General features: G+C 44.6%; 2 protein-coding genes and 1 pseudogene across 2 annotated transcripts; all 3 read left to right on the forward strand.

Annotated features, from left to right (window-relative positions):
* The first annotated feature begins 306 nt into the window (after positions 1–306).
* LOC134019575 (GTPase IMAP family member 9-like) lies at positions 307–1,384 on the forward strand (annotated as a pseudogene).
* A 2,219-nt stretch (positions 1,385–3,603) lies between these two features.
* On the forward strand, positions 3,604–12,567 carry apeh (acylaminoacyl-peptide hydrolase). Its single transcript, XM_062459961.1, has 23 exons — positions 3,604–3,714; positions 4,574–4,703; positions 5,051–5,177; positions 5,384–5,471; positions 5,718–5,793; positions 5,999–6,090; positions 6,186–6,260; positions 6,441–6,578; positions 6,664–6,755; positions 6,919–6,959; positions 7,158–7,279; positions 7,435–7,495; positions 7,608–7,705; positions 7,892–7,946; positions 8,155–8,243; positions 8,968–9,106; positions 9,199–9,282; positions 9,353–9,433; positions 9,786–9,874; positions 10,754–10,944; positions 11,288–11,390; positions 11,729–11,835; positions 11,942–12,567. Exons 1-23 carry the CDS (start codon positions 3,709–3,711, stop codon positions 12,045–12,047), a joined length of 2,190 nt encoding a protein of 729 aa, XP_062315945.1. The 5' UTR covers positions 3,604–3,708; the 3' UTR covers positions 12,048–12,567.
* Positions 12,568–13,827: 1,260 nt separating this feature from the next.
* tlr9 (toll-like receptor 9) lies at positions 13,828–17,156 on the forward strand. The gene is made up of 4 exons (XM_062460539.1): positions 13,828–15,198; positions 15,436–15,452; positions 15,501–16,806; positions 16,947–17,156. Exons 1-4 carry the CDS (start codon positions 13,828–13,830, stop codon positions 17,154–17,156), a joined length of 2,904 nt encoding a protein of 967 aa, XP_062316523.1.
* Positions 17,157–19,856: the final 2,700 nt, after the last annotated feature.

The following is a 19,856-nucleotide window of genomic DNA, read 5'->3' on the forward strand; positions in this document are numbered from 1 at the left end:
CATGAATGTTTTTTTCAGTGACCAAGTCTGGAGACATACGATTATAGTGTTTAGTGCAGACGTTCAGTTCCCAAAGAACATGATTCAAAACCTCCTCAGTGAGCAACCTGTCCTCCGATGGCTTGTTCAGAGATGTGAAGATTGCTGGCACGTTCTCCATGTTGAGAACAAGGATGATGCCACTCAGGTTAATGATCTGAGAAAGGTGGCTTTGTTAAGTTGAAAGAAAAGACAAGAACAATTAAAGAAAAAGCAGCCAAAAGGACAGTTGGGGTACTAAGACAAAGATCCAGACTTCAGTCGCTTATGGGTGAGCTCATCATTTTAAGTTAATTTTTTCTGAGGATTGATTATTTGGTGGTTTCAATCTAATGTGGTTGAGTGTACTTGAACCTGGAATAAACACATCCCTTTTCCTGACAGGTGAATCATATCATCAGTCCAATCTTAGGATTGTGATGTTGGGTTGAGAGGGTGCTGGAAAAAGCACAACAAGAAACACAATTCTGGAGAACAATGTCTTTGAAGTTGGTGGTAGAAGAACTGTGTTCTGTAAGACAAGCCATGGTGTCATAGGAGGTCGCTATCTCACAGTGGTCGACTCACCAGGGTGGTTATATAACAAGAGCCTTAGGAACACTTCTGAGATGGATAAACTGGAAATACAGTGCAGCATGACTCTATGTCCTCCTGGACCCCATGCTGTCCTACTAGTGGTTCCTCTACATTTACATTTACATTTAGTCATTTAGCAGACGCTCTTATCCAGAGAGACTTACAGTAAGTACAGGGACATTCCCCCGAGGCAAGTAGGGTGAAGTGCCTTGCCCAAGGACACAACGTCAGTTGGCATTACCGGGAATCGAACTGGCAACCTTCGGATTACTAGCGCGATTCCCTCACCGCTCAGCCACCTGACTCCCACATACAGCATTCACTAGCGCCAACAAAGAAGCAGTGAAGGAACACGACACTGTTCACAGAAAATGTGTGGAGTTATACTATCGTGTTGTTCACACATGGAGACTGGCTGGGGGACATAAATGTTGAGAGCCACATAGAATGTGAAGGTGATCACCTCCAGTGGGTCCTTGAGCAGTGTGGGAACAGGTATCATGTCTTCAACAACAAGAACATGAGTGATTCAACTCAGGTTACAGACCTGCTGGAGAAGATAGAGGAGATGGTGGCTGGAAACTTAGGTCACCATTATGTGCCTGACAGAAATGGTTCAAAGTCCTTGGAGAAGAAAAGTCGAGAGGTGGAGAGAAAAGCACAGATGGCCATGCTGAAGACACAGAGACAAAACATGACACTAAGGGCTCTTTTTGAAGGTGAAGACGACTTTCACATGCATGTTATGTTGGTAACTCATGAAGATTAAAACAAAAGTTGAATAATATGGAGATAAATGCCTCTTTGAGATCACTAAGGACACTGTTCTGTTACGATTCTGTCTAACAGGGGAAAACATTCAGCAGGCAGGGTTGAGGGTGATGATGCTGGGGAAAAGCCACACTGGGAAAAGTATAGCTGGTAATATGATACTGTGTCACAATGTGTTTGACACAATGGTACTTAGGGTGGGTATCCAAACCACTAAGATGGAAAAATTGCATGCCGTTTCACACTCAAAGAAACAGATAAACAAACAAAACAATGTTCCCATAGACATCCATCCATTGCTGTGATTGTGAAGACAGAAACAAGTTTTGCGGTGTACTGAGAGAAAAACAATTACAGTAAAACAATGTTTGTGGGGCTATTTTTCTTGTTGATTGCTGAACAAGGATCTGTCTTTTCTCTCAAAGGAATTTAATACTCCATGCAGAACGGCACAGTGCATAAGAAGAGAGAGGCATCTGGCAGGGAGGAATCTGGCAGTGGTTGACTCCCCAGGTTGGGACACAAGCCAGTCCAGCGACCTTCTGAATGGTTTAAGTCTCTGTTCAACAGGACCACATGCTTTTCTCCTGGTTGTTCCAATCACAGACACTTTCTCAAAGACAGACAGGAGCCACGTAGAGGCAAACATGAAGGCCCTTGGTGAGAAGGTGTGGAAACATACCTTAGTCCTGTTCACTTGGGGACATTGGCTGGGGGGCAGAGCCATTGAGGAGTACATCGAGTCTGAAGGAGAAGACCTCAAGTGGCTGGTGGAGAAATGTGGGCACAGGTATCATGTTCTGGACTGCACAGACTTTAACTTCTCTGAGGTGACAGAGCTGATGAAGAAGATTGAGCAGATGACCAGGAGAAACAGAGGGCACTTTCTTTTTGGGGAGACAAAAAATACATACATTTTACATTTAGTCATTTAGCAGACGCTCTTATCCAGATCGACTTACATTAAGTACAGGGACATTCCCCCGAAGCAAGTAGGGTGAAGTGCCTTGCCCAAGGACACAACGTCACTTGGCACAACCGGGAATCGAACCAGCAACCTTCAGATTACTAGCCCAATTCCCTAACCGCTCAGCCACCTAAAATTCTAAACATTATGTCACTGATTTGCTTCCATATTTGTGTGTGCGCTCCAGCGAGGGGGTACTTTTCAGAGTGGGGGTGCAGCTGGGGGCACACCACCGGATTTGAACATTAGTGGAACTGTAAGTTCACGAAACACCAGACAGACTTTTTGCAAATGTTCTTTAACCCTTGTGTTATCTTCGGGTCATTCTGACCCATCAGCCGTGTGACCCACCGTCGTATTGCGACAAATTTACCTCATACAAAAACAAAGTGAAGCATTTTCTTTTAACTGTTGGGCTGTCGCAGACCCCCCACATTGCAAAGGTTAAAAGACAATTATTTTTATTTGTTTTTGTATTGGGTAAAACTGGGTAAACACAACGATGGTTCGTTATGAACCTTTGGGTCATGTGACCCGAAGGCAGCACAAGGGTTAATTAATTAATTTCTCTTTCAAGGACATTCTTTTTGGCATTTTGGATTATAGAGGAGGATGACCAATATTGTATTATACATTTTATTTTTATATTTGCTAAATTCAATATTCATAAATGTAAATTTTGTAACTGTAACCCATTCTTTCTTGTTTTTAAACATGATGTTTCACATTATTCAGAAAGTATTACATTTTTTAAAAATTGTAAAGCTTTTACATTTTTTTGAATCCTTTAATATTGATTGTTAATCTGTCTAGAGAATGTTGTCTTACTTACATTTAATCATTTAGCAGACGCTCTTATCCAGAGCGACTTACAGTAAGTACAGGGACATTCCCCCCGAGGCAAGTAGGGTGAAGTGCCTTGCCCAAGGACACAACGTCATCGGCCTGGCACGGAATCGAACGAGCAACCTTCTGATTACTAGCCCGATTCCCTAACCGCTCAGCCAACTGACTCCTGGTGTACTTCTGGTACACCCTGACAATGTCGATGTTTTGTACTCTTTATTCTGTTCCATAAAACATTTCTAAAAAACAAACAAAAAAAAGAGCCTCGACAGTCAGGCCGGAAAAAAAAAAGAAAAAAGAGAAGCTGCTGTCGAATCGTTCTCGCGGTACTTTGATGGCATTTGACGTGTTTTTGGCGCCGTCTCATGCTCCTCGTCTCAAATCAGACAAAAATTCTAATCGGTATGCACTTCTTCAAGTCAGCCGCCTGTCGGCGCTGCCGGCGCTGCATGAAGACGAACACACCTAGAGTTATAAGGAAGTTGATGAGGTAAATTGTCAACACAACAATGGAGGTATGTGTATGGGAACATGTCACATTAACTAGCATATATCTATCAGTTTGTTATATGAAGTTAGTTTTAGATTGTAGCTGATATGCTACGAAGAGTAGCAGTATACGGTATTCTGCTTACTTTCTAGAGCTACGTTAGCTTGTTACTACTGGCTAACTAGCAGGATATTTTGAAATGCTAAGTAGGCTACTAATATAGCTTTCTCGCTAAACAGTTCAGTGGCGACACAGTGGTCTGGGAACTTCCTAGTCAGCCTTGAGAGGCACACCTGTTGAAATTAGTTAGGCAACCGTGCTAGCTAGCTGCCAAGCTACTGTAGCTATGTTATTTTGTTAGGAAGCCTAGAATGACTGGTCGGGCTTGCTGTTTACAGTAGCTAACTTACACTAACTATTGAGCTAGACTAAATAGCTCGTTAGTGCCGTGCTATGTACTAGCTAGAAACCTATTTAGCTAGGCTAACTTTGTCACATTTTGTTGCTAGCTAGACGTTACTCATTATATCACGGCAGCTAGCAACTTTGTTTCTACTAACGCTACATACAACTAACCAATGTTTGCATGGCTGCACTAACGTTTGCGAGTTACCACATTATCATCAACTACCTAGCTAGCTGTCTATGTTGCTTCCTGGTTATAGTATATCTACAGTATCTAGAAAGTATGATACTACTGCTCGACTAAACATCGGATGTTTCCTTGAAACCTTTTCGCAAGCTTAGCTTAGCTAGCCTAGAATAACTAGCTAGCTTCTTAACGTAAACGTAGGGATATGTACAGATCAGTAACATTTCGTGTTGTAAGGCGGTGCACATCCTTGGTCCGTTGTGTCAGTGCTTCTGTTGTATGTTATGGAAAGGTAATGACCAATCCGGAGGACATCTCTAAACTCTACAGAGAGTTGAGTCTCTTCCCCTCTCTGTCCCGAGCTGACGTAGGGCCCGTCATCACCTCCCAATACGGAGGAAAATACAGCAACATCTACACAGGTTTGTGCTTTGGCGTCCGTCTGTGGTTGTGCATGTTGGTATTAGTGCCTGTGTTTGTGTTTCTGACCTTTTCCCAATTCATATTGTGTATGTTGCCCAAAATTAAAGACGAGGGTAGAAAAGACTTCTGTTTTTTTGTCTCAGTATACCTGTTAGTAGTATCAGGGAAAGCTGATGTATTTCGAATACATTTGGTGAACCATAGGAAATAGTTTATATAATTTCATATTGGGCTGTATACTACTGTATTGGGGATGATGTGACAGCACACACACTACGAGGCCTTGCTCACTTGCTCTTGTTTTTAGGATACATCATCAATGTTTTGATTCCATGTCTTCCCCCAGAATGGAGTCAACGTGACCTTGAGAGGAATGAGAATGTCAAATTCTGCCGTCAGTACATTGTGTTTCATGATGATAAGTCAGTGGTGTACTCCGGCCCCTCAGGAAACTGCACGGAGACCAAGGGAGAGTATGTGGACGTTTTGTCAGTTATGTCACCAAATGTCTTGACGTCACATGTCACTGGCTGTAGCCTAGAAACTGATTTTTGGAGTTTTAGATAGTTATGTGAAACATACATGACTAGCTTATTGCACTGTAAGTTATGTGTTGAGAAGTAATTGTTTTTATTTAGATTGTGCGTGTATTAAGGTTTGTTTGCTCCCTCTCTACCAGGCTGTTGAGTCAAGACTCTCCTTCTGGTGAGATGAAAGCTGTGGTTCGAGAATGCTCGGTCAAAGGAGAGGACAAACAGTTTTTGGAGGTGAGGACGACATGGTAGCCATATTTGTGACATTGAGTTGCTCTTTTCTTATTTACATTAAACAAAACAAAAAGAGGCGTTGATCTTTCACTGTGGAAATAGTTTTTTAGCATCACAGGATCAAGTCTGTTGTCAGTAATATTCTGCACTGTGCTCTTCTGCCTTGTGTCTTTGTATGATTTAACTGGGAACTGTTCTGGGTACTGTCCTCCCCCCCCCCCCCCCCCCCTCCTGTGGACCCTTCAGGTCTGGAGCAAGAACATCAAGGTGAAGAGCATCAACCTGACCGCCCTGAAGAAGCACGGGAAGGTCTATGAGGATGGTGAGGCCTGTTCTGGAACGTTATCTAAATCCTCCCTCATTCTTACCTTCCAAACAGATCACTCATCACACTGATCATAAACCTCTGTCATCAGAGCGCAGGCTGATGACTTCTGTAATACTGGATGTCGTTTTAACTCTTAAATAATAGCAAGGGTTATCTTAGACAGTTGGAGTTTTTTTTACCTTGGTTTGTTGTGTTTCAGATCAGTTTGGCTGTCTGGTGTGGTCGCACTCCGAAACCCACCTGCTGTATGTGGCTGAAAGAAAGAGACCCAAGGCCGAGTCCTTCTTCCAGGTCAGGAAATGTAGAAAGTCAAAAAGGCTAACAGGTCAAACACGAGTTACCAACTGTTCAAACCCTGGGCTCACTGTGTCTTTGTGGGTGTACAGACAGAGTCTCCAGAGTCCAGTTCACTTGGGGATGAGGAAGACGCTATGAAAATGGAAAAGAAGGAAGTCACTAAGGTAAACAGGAAATTAAAGCAAAAAATTGGTTTGCATATAAACATTGGTTTGCATATACATATTGAACACATACAGTACGAGTTTCAGCCTCAAGGCCACATCTTGTGATGGTGTTAGAGTGTGATCAGAGTGTTTAACCAGATTTGTTTCTCTACTTGTGTATGTGACTCATTCCGGCAGGGGGAGCAGTTTGCTTTCTATGAGGACTGGGGGGAGACCCTGGTCAGTAAGAGTGCTCCTGTGCTGTGTGTGTTGGACATCGAGGGCAATAATGTCTCTGTGCTGGAGGGACTTCCTGAAGACATCTCTCCTGGACAGGTGTGTGTCTGTGTTGCGTTTTCACTCAATGACTACATTTAGATGGCTGGACACTAATTGCGGCATTGCTGTCCCTACCCTGCAGGCCTTCTGGGCCCCAGGGGACACAGGTGTGGTGTTCGTGGGCTGGTGGCACGAGCCTTTCAGACTTGGACTCAAGTTCTGCCCCAACAGGAGGTAAGCACTTTCTATTGCTTGTTAAAGACTCCGGGGCGGGAGATGTTGAGTGACAGCTCCCCTGGCCTGTTGGAGTACCTCTGCAAAATGTTGCAATGCGAATGTTAACATTGGTTTGATTATAAATAATTTTCATGCTCTCTACCCATGCATCACTTTGAAGGTCTTCCCTATTCTACGTGGATCTGACCGGGGGGAAATGTGGTAAGGGGTATTATGTTATACTTAAGTATAATACTAATATTATACCTTCCCTGTCTGGTTTCAATAATCCATTAGACATGTGCGTATCTCACAAGTTCACCACGTCCTCTAGGTATTTGCGTTGATTTACCTGTGTGTGTGTGTGTGTGTGTGCGTGTGTGTGCGTGTGTGTGCGTGTGTGTGGATTGTGCCCCTCAGAGCAGCTGTCGTCAGGCTCCAGTGCAGTGTGCTCCCCCAGACTGAGCCCAGACCAGTGCAGGATTGTCTACCTGGAGTGTGCTGTCTACGGCCCCCACCAGCCCTGCAGCAAGCTGTGTGTGGTGAGACGGCTCTTTCACCCTTCTCTCAACTGCGCCTGAGGGTATCAGTTCATCGGTGTCATGTCTGAGCTTACCAGGAACCAGACCAACAGTGTTTTAGTGTTCTCTACTTGAGACCGAGGCCCTGGATTGACTGTGCTTTCCTGTGCTTGTAGTATGACTGGTACACCAAAAAGACCTCGGTGGTGGTGGATATAGTCAAGCGACCAAGAGAGGGTAAGGAACTGTATGTGTGTGTGTGTGTGTGTCAGCATTTCTGAACAAGTAAGTGTGAACCGATAAGTGTGTGTATGTACTCTGACGTCTGTGTGTGTGTGGGCGGGTGTAGATGGCTTCGCCGGTATCTACAGCTCCAAGCTGTCCCCCTTGTGCTGGTCAGCTGACAGCCAGCGCGTCCTCCTCTCCTGCCCCCAGCGCAGCCGCAAGGTACGCACTGTCACCACGGAAACAGCCCGTCACCATGGAGACCCACCAGAACTTTGGAGCCCGTAGCTCCTTTTTGTATTGCAGAGAACTGATATTGGAACGAAGTGTCTTGTGACATGAATATATTTGGTTGGATGGGTTTCGCACTGTAGCAATCTGTGGTTGGTAATGTGTCATCACTTCCAGGAGCTGCTGTCGGTGGACACGACCACAGGGGCCATCACCTCGCTGACGTCATCGAGTGAGTGGGTTGCACATCATTTGCATGGAGTTCATCAGTGTGTTTACCTCAACCTGCCCTTGTCCTCCAAGTAGTTTCTGGTCTTGAATGTCTTCATGCTGATATTCTACATGTGCTTTTGCTTCTCCTCCTACATAGACAGACTGTACTCTGCTGGTTTGGTGTGCCAGCTCATTTATTCTTGTGTGTGTGTGTTCCCTGTATGTAGAGTCGGACATCGGTAGCTGGTCGCTGTTGACCATTGAGAGGAACCTGATGGTGGTCAGCTGCTCTGCCCCCAACTGCCCCCCTAACCTGGTAGGCCTCATGTTCACCTGGTAGGCCTCATGTTCACCTGGTAGGCCTCATGTTCACCTGGTAGGCCTCATGTTCACCTGGTAAGCCTCATGTTCACCTGGTAGGCATCATGTTCACCTGGTAGGCCTCATGTTCACCTGGTAGGCCTCATGTTCACCTGGTAGGCCTCATGTTCACCTGGTAGGCATCATGTTCACCTGGTAGGCCTCATGTTCACCTGGTAGGCCTCATGTTCACCTGGTAAGCCTCATGTTCACCTGGTAAGCCTCATGTTCACCTGGTAGGCCTCATGTTCACCTGGTAAGCCTCATGTTCACCTGGTAGGCCTCATGTTCACCTGGTAGGCCTCATGTTCACCTGGTAAGCCTCATGTTCACCTGGTAGGCCTCATGTTCACCTGGTAGGCCTCATGTTCACCTGGTAGGCCTCATGTTCACCTGGTAAGCCTCATGTTCACCTGGTAGGCCTCATGTTCACCTGGTAGGCCTCATGTTCACCTGGTAGGCCTCATGTTCACCTGTTAAGCCTCATGTTCACCTGGTAGGCCTCATGTCCTCTTCTCAGCAGAGGGAAGGGTGCTTGAACAATACGACTTACACTCTACTTGACTTATGAACGTTCAAATGTGAAGTAGACAGCATGTGTTGGTTACAAGAGCTTTGTTCCACAGTTTTCTTTTGAATTGAGCCCATATTGAGGCTTTGATATGGTCTCTTGTGTTTAGAGAGTGGGTTTCCTGCCCCCGTCTGGTTCCAGGGAGGAAGTGACATGGGTTACTCTCGAAGAGGCTCAGACACAGCCTGACATCGATTGGCAGATCCTGAACTTCACCCCGCCCTCAGACCAAGATAACAGCCAATATCGTGAGAGCACCCTACCACTTTTGTTTTGGGTTCAGTGTCTTCATGGGTTGAAAACAGATGGACACTAACATGATCTGTCCTGTCGTCTGCAGCTGGTCTGGACTTTGACGCTCTGCTGCTGAAACCAAGAGACATGAAAGAGGGTCTGAAGCTACCTCTCATCGTCACACCTCATGGTGGGTCACCTTAGTGTGTGTGTGCGTGCGTGCGTGCATGCTGGGTATTTATCATCTTTCTCTCTCACAGGGGGTCCTCACTCAGTGTTTGTGGCAGAGTGGCTCCTCTCCTGCTCTGCTCTGTGTAGGATGGGCTTCGCCGTGTTGCTAGGTGAGTGGAGATCCTCCATCACATCCCTTCATACTGGAAGAACTCTTGTTTGACCTGGGTGTGGAACCCAGGCACCAACAGCATAAGCCAAAGACTAGACAAGTCTTTGTTTAAGTGGATGAGTAGGTCTCTCTCTCTCCCTTGTTCACAGAGGGGATGTCACTCAGAGGAGATAAGCTTGTTAGGGGGTCAATTCAGGACAGCGGCAGTGTGTTAGCATGTGCCTGTTGGCATGTGCGTCTTTCTGTTGACGCGCTTTGAATGACCACCACTAGACATCCTTACAGTAGGCAGTTCTAACAGAGCTTCACCCGTGTTGACACGTGGCATGCTGGACCTGGTGTTGTTTCAGTGAACTACCGGGGCTCCATAGGCTTCGGCCAGGACAGCATCCTCAGCCTGCCCGGCCTCGTCGGCTCTCAGGACGTCAAGGACGTCCAGGTTAGGAGAGGGGGGGGGGGGGGGGAGGTCTTCCTCTTACAAATCTTCAAAATCTTTTTGTTTGACAGTTTTTTTTAGTTTCAACTCTATCATGTGCTCTCTTCTAAGTTTTCGATTCAGAATAGTTCCAGAATAGAGGAAATGGGAAGGGTAAAAAAAGAGGAAGACATCTGTGAATTTACTGTAACCTGTCACCATTTGGTTAAGAACAGTGGGCCTCATTCTCGAACGCAGTTAAGAAGAATTTAAGAAGGAATTTCTTCTGAATTGGATTTAGGAAAACATTTGGCATTCATGAAAGTTTTCTCATCTGGGATTTGTTCTGGACTTCAGAAGACTTTCCGAACTCGAAATAGCAGTCGTAAATCGTTGTCTCAAAAAAACCCACAAGGGGAATCGCATTTAAGAAAACTCTCTGTGTTAGAAGTGTTAATGAATTTGTGAGAAATCGTTGGTGATTGCGTTCACATCAACTCTACAGACATCCTCGGATTAAAATAATTATAATAATTTACCTTACCTTAGTGTGCACACTGTTAGATCCAGTGGAGAACAATCCCACTGCTCATCTTACTGGTATGAGGTTGTATGTGACTTTTTCTTACGTTGTTTTTCCGAAGCCCGTAAGAAACATTTCAGAAGAAACTTCAGAAAATGTTCGAGAATGAGGCCCAGTGTCTTTTTGTTTTACTGTTTTTTTTTTAAACTTTCAACTTTCTCTCACTATCATGTGCTCTCTTCTCAGTTTTACATTCAGAATAGTTGTTTTTTTTCCTCCACGAGATTTTTACTTTCTCATGATTTCAATCCCCCCCCTCCATTTTCTCAATCATGAGCTCTAATTTAGTCTCACTGCTCTATCTTTTCTTTTGACACTAGTTTGCTGTTGAGAGCGTATTAGAGGACGCTGCATTTGACAAGCAGAAGGTGGCGGCTTCAGGGGGCTCCCATGGCGGTTTCCTGGCATGTCATCTGATTGGCCAGTACCCAGAGTTCTACAAGGCTTGCGTTGCTCGCAACCCAGTCATCAACTTGGCCTCCATGCTTGGCAGTACTGACATCCCAGACTGGTACACAGTTTTATTGGTATTTTTTGTATGGGTCACTCGTCCATTCTACATGTTTAATTTGATAGGTTAAAGGTCGTTAACGACCGTCATTTATAGGTCAAATCTTTTTTCCAAAATGAGCATCCCTAGTACCGACCTCGTGACATTTTAGGGGGGATTTGGGGGCTGCTTACAGAGGTGATGTCTCTTGCTTCTCTGGAGTGTTTAGCTGTACACACACAGGCTGGCAGCATCAGTGTTGTGATACATTCAGATTCTAACCCCTGCTTCCTGTAGAAGTGGCTATTTTAGTTTTTTGTTCTGTTTCTTGTGACAATGTGTGCCTCTGTATTTGTGTGAGCAGGTGCATGGTTGAGGCTGGTTATGACTACAGTCCAAACTGCCTGCCAGATCCTGCTGTCTGGAAACAGATGCTTGACAAGTCCCCTATAAAATATGTCCATCAGGTAAGCTGGCATGGGAAAACCACACACCACATGGCTATATAATGAAGCTTTGTTTTATTGTGCCCTGCCTGAGTGTCCCACTGCGTGTGCGCTTGAATGTGTTCGTATTGTAACTGCGTGTAGGGAGTCAGATGGCTGAGCGGTTATGGAGTCGGGCTATTAATCAGAAGGTTGTTGGTTCGATTCCCGGCCGTGTCAAATGACATGGTGTCCTTGGGCAAGGCACTTCTCCCTACTTGCCTCGGGGGGGAATGTCCCTGTACTTACTGTAAGTCGCTCTGGATAAGAGCGTCTGCTAAATGGCTAAATGTAATGTGTTTGTGCCTTCTGGGGCCCAGGTGAAGACTCCTGTGCTATTGACCCTTGGAGAGGAGGACAAACGTGTGCCAAGCAAGCAGGGCATTGAGTACTACCGAGCCCTGAAGGCCCTGCAGGCCCCTGTGCGGTGAGTGGGGGGACCTCTGCTGTCAAGCACACCAAGTAGTTGTGGTGAAACGCTAGCTCACCTCAGCCTCTTGGGACTCACTCCTAAGTGAATGGCTGTCTTTCAGGTTGCTATGGTACCCAGGGAACAACCACTCTCTCTCCAAGGTGGACGCCGAGTCGGACGGTTTCATGAACATCGCCCTGTGGATGACACAGCACCTGGGTGTGTGACGCGGTGGACGGGAAGTGACGTGGCGATGCTAAAGCGGCTTGGGTAACGCTTGCTGGTGTGAGCGCTATGAGCAAGCGCACCTGCCTCAAACTATTAGAGGCCAAAAGGAGCACTGAGTTTGGGGGAACTGAACCTAAAGGCAATGCGTATCTGCACTAACTCTCCAGGGGCTTGCCCATTTCATCTATTTGTTTCGTTGTCATTTGGATTGAATCACAATTCAATTAGAGAATGTCGTAATATTCTTTTAATTTTGTCAAAACCAAAACAGTCAAACATATTTTGGTGAGGTTTGTAGTTTCATTAAAATTATTATTTCTTGCAAGGGCTTCTGTAGGGGTACCACCATTCAAAATGAAAGATGTTATCTCTTTCAAAATAGCCTTAAAGTCTGATCTATACATGATGTGACTGTGGGGACATACACTATTGAAGATATATTGTATTAATGAAGATGTACTGTGTTGGGTAAGGAAATTAAAACCATCATTCATATTTAAATAAAAAGGTTAACCATAATTTTGTATCTTTGTTATTGTACTCTCCTATTGAAAATGTTCTTTCTTAGTTCCTATTTTCAGCCTGTCATCTGAAGGAGGACAAACTTTTCTGACTGACAGGGTTTATGCCTCTGTCATTTCTCAATGATGTGAATTTAATGTATGAAGTTAGGAGCAAATACCACTAGTACCCAATACATTTAATTTCTAGATAATCTCAGTTCGGATAGTGTTTTTCTCTACTTTGTCTTACAGGTTGCAGTTAGATAGGGCTTTAGAATAGTCAAGATCGTTTTTAGAGGGTTCAATCCCTCCTTCTGATTAGAGATGAGCTCATTTTGTTGACACATGACAGGTTACCACAGACTCTCACTTCTCAATAGGCAAACTAAACCATTGGATGTCACGTACAGTAGATCAGAACAACCGAGGGACTGTTCTGTTCCAAACACTTCATACACGGTGGATGTTCAAATATCTACAACCATTTTCCGATATTTGCAAGTCAAAGCAAAAGAAAGGGTCATACGTGTTGTTGATGATTATTCCAAAACAATTATGGTAAGTGTTGTGTTCATTTCTCTTTTCTACTGAAAGTAAACACTTTCATGTAATTTAGTTTACATACAGTAAAATGTCTTTAAATTGTTACAGTACTTTATTTTTTAGCAAAATGTGCTCATTTATATAGATCATACATTGGTTTATCTGGGCACTTTGTAATTCATATCAAACTCAATTCAAGTGGATGTTTTAGCATGTGCCACTGGAAATCAATATGTACTGGATAAGGAACCATGAAGGTAAATTTACCAGTTGCCAGTTACACTATCTTTTTAACTTGACTAAGGGCAGTCTCTCTTTTTCTCCCTCTGCCCCGCAAACATTAAGTTGAAATATGATTTATGGTTTAGTGAATGATGTGTTTGGAGGGACATTTAGACAGCCTGTAATTTGTTTTGAAAACAACTGGCCTCAACTTGCTCCACTGTTGGCTTCTACTGTGGTACCACAGCCCTAAATGCCTTCAATTCTACTGCCATCGTTAATGTGGAGTCAGGGAGTCAGGTGGCTTAGTGGTTAGGGAATCGGGCTAGTAATCTGAAGGTTGCTAGTTCGATTCCTGGCTGTGCCAAATGACGTTGTGTCCTTGGGCAAGGCACTTCACCCTACTTGCCTCGGGGGGAATGTCCCTGTACTTACTGTAAGTCGCTCTGGATAAGAGCGTCTGCTAAATGACTAAATGTTAATGTAATGTTTACTTCTGTCTTTACAGGTTATGGATTATGTGCACTTACTTAGTCTTTGTCATCTTTTACCTGTGGTTGGAAGCATAGATCCCAGTTTCTTCCCCTGCGACAATGAAGTGAACAGCACGCACGTAGACTGCTCTCAGAGGAAGCTCTCTCACATCCCCTGGATCCAGTCTCCCTTTGTTACGTTATTGAATTTGAGTCATACTAAGATCCAGAAGGTCAGGGGAGTATCTTTCTCTGGTGTTCCAAATCTACAGGAGTTGGACCTCAGATGGAACTGCCTCCCTGGTAGTCTACGGGATCTGGGGAATCCGTTATGTCAGATGGATATCAACAAGGATGCTTTCAGAGGCCTTAAGAAACTCAGAAATCTGTATTTGTCAGGGAACAGCCTTTCTTCCCTCCCCTGGCTGCCCACTAGTCTGGAAGTTCTGGATCTGGAATATAATCACTTATTTAACATAAGTGAACCCCTCGGTACTCCATGGCTTCAGAAGCTGTTTCTTGGTAAGAACTGTCACTATCTCAACCCTTGCAACCAGTCGTTCCACATCAATGAGAGCGTTTTCAATGAGCTTAGTAACCTGACAAAACTGAATCTTGGCTTTAACAATATCACATCCATCCCTCTGGGGTTGCCTCTCTCACTACACAAACTGGATCTGAGGGAGAACAAGATCTCTGAGGTAGGCGAGGAGGCATTTGTTGGGATGACAAAACTTACGTACCTTAACTTGGAGTGGAACTGCCAACGATGTGACCATGCAGCCCAGCCCTGTTTCCCTTGCCTTAATAACAACTCCTTAAAGCTACACAGAAACTCTTTAAAAATCAATAACAGCGTACTCACGTTTCTCAGCCTAAGAGGAAACTCTCTGCTTACATTTCCGGAGGGCCTCTTCAGCTCTCTGAGACAATTAAAAAGGCTTGATATCTCTGACAACTTCTTGTCTCTTGCCATACGTAATGGCTCCTTCTTCCAAGAGCTGAGTCAATTGACCTGGCTAAGTCTCATTTACAACTACGAGCCAAAGAAGACATTTCATAACCTGGTGCTCTCAAAATATCTGAGACAAATCACAAACTTAGAATATCTTCTCCTTAGTGGGAATTTTTTCCTAGAACTCTCCAGCGAAAGCCTTGCAGTTCTTGAAAATCTACGTCACCTTCAGACCCTAGAGCTGCGAATGAACTTCATAAAGTCCTCCAACCTAAGTGCTTTTGGACAGTTACCATCCCTGAGAAAGGTAGACCTCTCCCAGAACCTTTTGCACTTCCTTCCAAAGTGTACCAACAACTCCATGTATCAGTTGCCTCAGGTGTCTGTGAATCAAAATGGCTACACCAGGGTGGATGATCTGAACCCACCTCCGATGATCTGGGAGAGGCGTGAGGTATGGGCTCCTCCAAGTCCAACAGCCTCCGTCGCCATGATAACACAAGACGTGACAGAGATATCAGAGGAAGATTTTTCTCAGATCCGAACTATTTGGGATTTCAGGATACAATTCTGCAGTCAAAGCATGACTTTTGACCTTTCTCAAAATATCATTACCTCAATAAAGGGTGACATATTTAAGGGAATTGAGAGGGCTGTTTGTTTGGACCTCTCTTACAACTATATGAGTCAGGCTTTAAATGGAAATCAGTTCATACATTTGGACAACCTTGTGTACCTCAACATGGCTCACAACAGGATTGACTTTTATTATGAAAACGCCTTCCGGGAGTTGAATGCCACATTGAAGGCCCTAGACCTAAGCAACAATGAGTTTCACTTTCTGATGAGGGGCATGGGCCACCGCTTCGGCTTTATAAATAACCTACCCAGTTTAGAAGTGCTAAGTCTGAATGACAATGACATTGGGATGCGAATTGATCAAGCTCTATACAGCATTTCCCTTAAGTACCTCTACTTTGCCGGGAACAAGCTTAACATCATGTGGAACTCAGGAGACAACTACCATAAGTTTTTCAAAAATCTCACCAACTTAGTATATCTAGACATCTCCAGGAACCATCTGAGGTCCCTTTCACAAGAGGTTATTTGTAATCTGCCACAAAATCTCAGAGCACTGAGATTGAGCGATAACCTTTTGAACTATTTCCCATGGGAGAACATCACAGTACTCGGCCAGTTACAACACTTCAATATCAGTAAAAACCGTCTCTCCAGCTTGCCTAATGTAATCATACCTTTTAGATCGAACTTTACTCTCTTAGATTTGAGCTACAACTGGATTAGCAAGCTTCCAGAAAAATTCTTCAGAAAAATGCAGGGCTTGCGCTATCTCTACCTAAACAACAATAGACTCCAAATACTTAAACATCAGACCTTGCCTGACCTCATGAGACACGGTAGCAACCTCAAAACTCTCACTCTGCATGGGAATCCATTTGCTTGCTCATGTGACACAGCCTGGTTTGCAGACTTCCTGCGGGCTAGTCCGGTGTACATCCCTCTCCTCACCACGCACGTGCAATGCGAGTTCCCTGAGTCCCTACAGGGGACCAGCTTGCTGACCATGGACCCACGCTCCTGCCCGGAGATTTTCGGAAGGGTGTACTTCCTCTCCACCTCCTTCCTAGTTTTGGTACTCACTGCTCTGCCCCTCTTGAAGCACCTCTATGGCTGGGACCTCTGGTACTGCTTTCAGTTGTTGTGGGCCGGACACAAAGGCTACTCGCAACTACCAGGCAGTGATTACGACGACCACTATGATGCGTTTGTGGTGTTTGACACTGAGAACCAATCGGTGAGGGACTGGGTATACAACGAGTTGACCGTCCACCTGGAGAATGGAGGTCGCAGGAGGTTCCGTCTCTGCCTGGAAGAAAGGGACTGGCTTCCTGGCTTGTCCTGCATAGAGAACCTCCATAATGCAGTGTACAGCAGCGCAAAGACCGTGTTCGTCCTCACAAGCGGTGGGACTGGTGCGAACGTTAGTGGCATGATCCGCCAGGTGTTCTTCATGGTTCAGCAGAGGCTGCTGGATGAGAAGGTCAGCAAGATCTAATGTATTTCCTATTAGTACACATTTTGCCTGTCATACGTTATGTTTGTGGTGTTGCTGCGTGGTGTTTTGCAATAGTATTGTCTGTTAGGGGATTAACCCATGTCATGTATTTTTCTGTCTTAAAGGTGGATGTGGCAGTGCTGGTTCTTCTGGATGAGGTGTTTCCTAAAATGAAATATCTGCAGCTGAGGAAAAGGCTGTGCAGAAAGTCAGTGCTGTCCTGGCCCAGAAACCCACGAGCCCAGCCCTTATTCTGGAACAGTATGAGAGCAGCGCTGTCATCAGACAACCTGCGATCCTATGACAGCAATATGAGTGAGAGTTTCATGTTGTAAACGCCGTGTATTTAATTGCATTTTTTTATTTTTTATAAAAAGGTCGTTTTCTTTCGTTAGATAATCATTTGTTTTCCCAGTTGTGTGAAATAAAATATATGGAAATGACAAAAAACACAACTTTCTTCAAAGCATTAACTTTTCAATCTCGTTTCTCCCATGTCTACTACTCAACAAAGGGGAAATGAAACGCAATTATTACTTCACTGTGCCTGTTTCTGCTGGATGTAATAACTACTATTCATTATTATAGTAACACCAAAAACTGCAACACAGCTGCATCGATGTTGAATGAATGATCAGTTCCCCATTATGCAACCGAGCGTGTTTGGGGCTACACTACACCTGCATTGTGTTGGTGTTAGGTGGATGGTGGATGGTAAGAGGGGGACTGGTGGAAGGATCCCTTAACTCCCCCAACTTTTTCATTTGGGTGTGGAAGATCAGTTCGTATTGAAACAAAGCACGAAACATGACTGGAGGGGCTCCAAGTTTAATAATGTGTTATGTCTACAATCTGTTTGTGTGTTGGTGCACGAAGAATGCGGTTGGCTTTGAATGGTCTACGTGCCTAGAACTTACGGTACTGGTCTGTAGTTCCAGAGCTGTCTAATACCCTGATATATGCGCGCACATCTCTAACCATCGCGGTCCCTTTAATTGTCTCCGCTGCCGCCGTACGGATGGTGGGTGAGCGAGCTAGCAAGCGAGTGCGCGCGCCTGAGGCCTGACAGTGGGACAAGTCACGAGAATGATGAGACTATGGATCTTGCCCGGGACACACGCTGGACTCTACAGTGATGGAGAATGGCCTGTCCGGTAAGTGAAGGACTGGAGGTTTTACAAACATCGGTACACATCACATTGATTAATTTTTCCAGCACTTTCTTTGCTTTTTTAACGTGAACTATACCAGTTTGTACTGTGGCGGCTTAATTCTTATGTAATGTAGAAATACATGTAGTACACATTAGAGTCAGACTAATCCCCCCAGCCGTGGTTGTAGAGTTGTTTGGTCCGGCGGTCTGTCGTAGGAAGGGTAGCATAGGCTACTGTAGCCCACATAATGTATTTACGTGCAATCAGCTTTGACACCTGTCTCAGGTATCTTATACATAAGAAACCTGTAGGGTAGTGTCTGAGGTCAAGCGAACCTCACCATTAACCTCAACAACAGTTAGTTGCTATCTGTTGTATTAGGAAAACCCGCTTTTTGGTTGGAGAAAGTGATTGTATATTAGTTCCAATTAGTTTTACTTTTAGTTAGAATTCAGAACATGTTCTTTAGAATAACGAGGCAGTAATTTGCATCAATTCCTTTAAAACACGGTTTGATAAGACACATGGCAAAGCCTCGCGTTAACATGTGGAACTGTGTGCGTCTCATGGAATTGTACTTTAAGGGAAAGGAAAGGCCAGTAGACTATTCAGGAAATATTGCTGCTCCGACTCACCATTTTATCATTGTAATTTATAGGCCGAGTTCTTGTCAAATTTGATTCAACACGGATTGTAGCCAATATGCTAACCTGTTAGCGCTTGTGAGTGAATGATTGAAATGCAGAGATAATACATTAATATTGTACTGTACTTCATAGCCCTTACTTAGCATAGGACTTGAGATGTTCAAGTTTTAGATGAAAACACAATACACGGCTTTCTTTTGGGTGGAATACTGCGAGACAATGTAATTCATTGTCACTCATACTCTGATGGACAAGGGATTGACAGTTCATGTGATGGACATAGCCTAAACCAATCGTCCAGCCGTGGCACCGGGTTGTGACTCAAACGTCCAATCCTCTTAGATATGAGGAGGGATTAAGGAATGGATTTGCATCCGCTTTTGCAGTCCCCGTGGGCTGATTGTATTCGGGTTATACAGTGTTTTGGACAAGCCAGGTCTACAGTGTCAGTGAGATGTCACAACGAATTTTAAACAATTCTTTCATTTAATCACAACATCTTCATGTGTTGGGTATCTTGATGCAGTTGTTGAGTGGGCCCACTCTAACCTCGTTCACACGATTTCTCCCCTCACCGCTCACCTTGGCTTGTCTAAAGAGACTGACAAATCAGAGACTGGCACATTACGCACATTACGCTCAAATTTCTAAATCTAATTTCCAAGTTTCTATTTGTAATGCAATGGGGGGTGCTGGTGATAAATCTTGCCTAGGGCGTCAAATGTGCTAGGACCGCTACTGTGTGTGGTAACTTATTGAAGTTCAGTTTGGTCGGAGAATCGATTTAGCAATGTGATCTTGACGCAAAGTTGTTAGTACGCTGTCCATGGTTCTGAAATATTCTCCTCTTTTCTCTGTCTCGCTCGCTCGCTTTCTCTCACCCCCCCCCCCCCCCCCCACTCGTCTGTGCCCTGTACTTTGGCTGACAGAGGGCAAAGACATTAGAGGGCAGAAGTACCCCCCTATCACTCTACCACCCACGGTAAAAACCTGAAGTCTATATTACCAGTCTCACAGCATTCATTTATCTATCAGCATACGCCTTCTTTCGGTCCACTGCTGTCGCCAACATCAGTGCTAGAAAATACATGGGTACTGTTACTATTACCACTATGCTTCTTATAAGGCTTATAGGAGTGGTCATATTACTTTCTATATTGGCCTGTTAGTGAGTTTATATGACAGTGAATTCCACAGGGGTTGAGTTGAGAATAAGGCAGATCTGTTGTTGCAG

The sequence above is a fragment of the Osmerus eperlanus genome, chromosome 4 (genome assembly GCF_963692335.1).
Source record: "Osmerus eperlanus chromosome 4, fOsmEpe2.1, whole genome shotgun sequence".
Classification (NCBI taxonomy): Eukaryota; Metazoa; Chordata; class Actinopteri; order Osmeriformes; family Osmeridae; genus Osmerus; species Osmerus eperlanus.

What these genes read in the sequence shown, in the direction of transcription:
- apeh (XM_062459961.1), top strand. An exon ending in CCAAGATAACAGCCAATATC is followed by an intron (nt 9,107 to 9,198) that starts GTGAGAGCACCC and finishes TGTCGTCTGCAG; the next exon opens with CTGGTCTGGACTTTGACGCT. An exon ending in CTATAAAATATGTCCATCAG is followed by an intron (nt 11,391 to 11,728) that starts GTAAGCTGGCAT and finishes TCTGGGGCCCAG; the next exon opens with GTGAAGACTCCTGTGCTATT.
- tlr9 (XM_062460539.1), top strand. Translation starts at nt 13,828, where the DNA reads ATGGATTATGTGCACTTACTTAGTCTTTGTCATCTTTTACCTGTGGTT. An exon ending in AGAGGCTGCTGGATGAGAAG is followed by an intron (nt 16,807 to 16,946) that starts GTCAGCAAGATC and finishes TCTGTCTTAAAG; the next exon opens with GTGGATGTGGCAGTGCTGGT.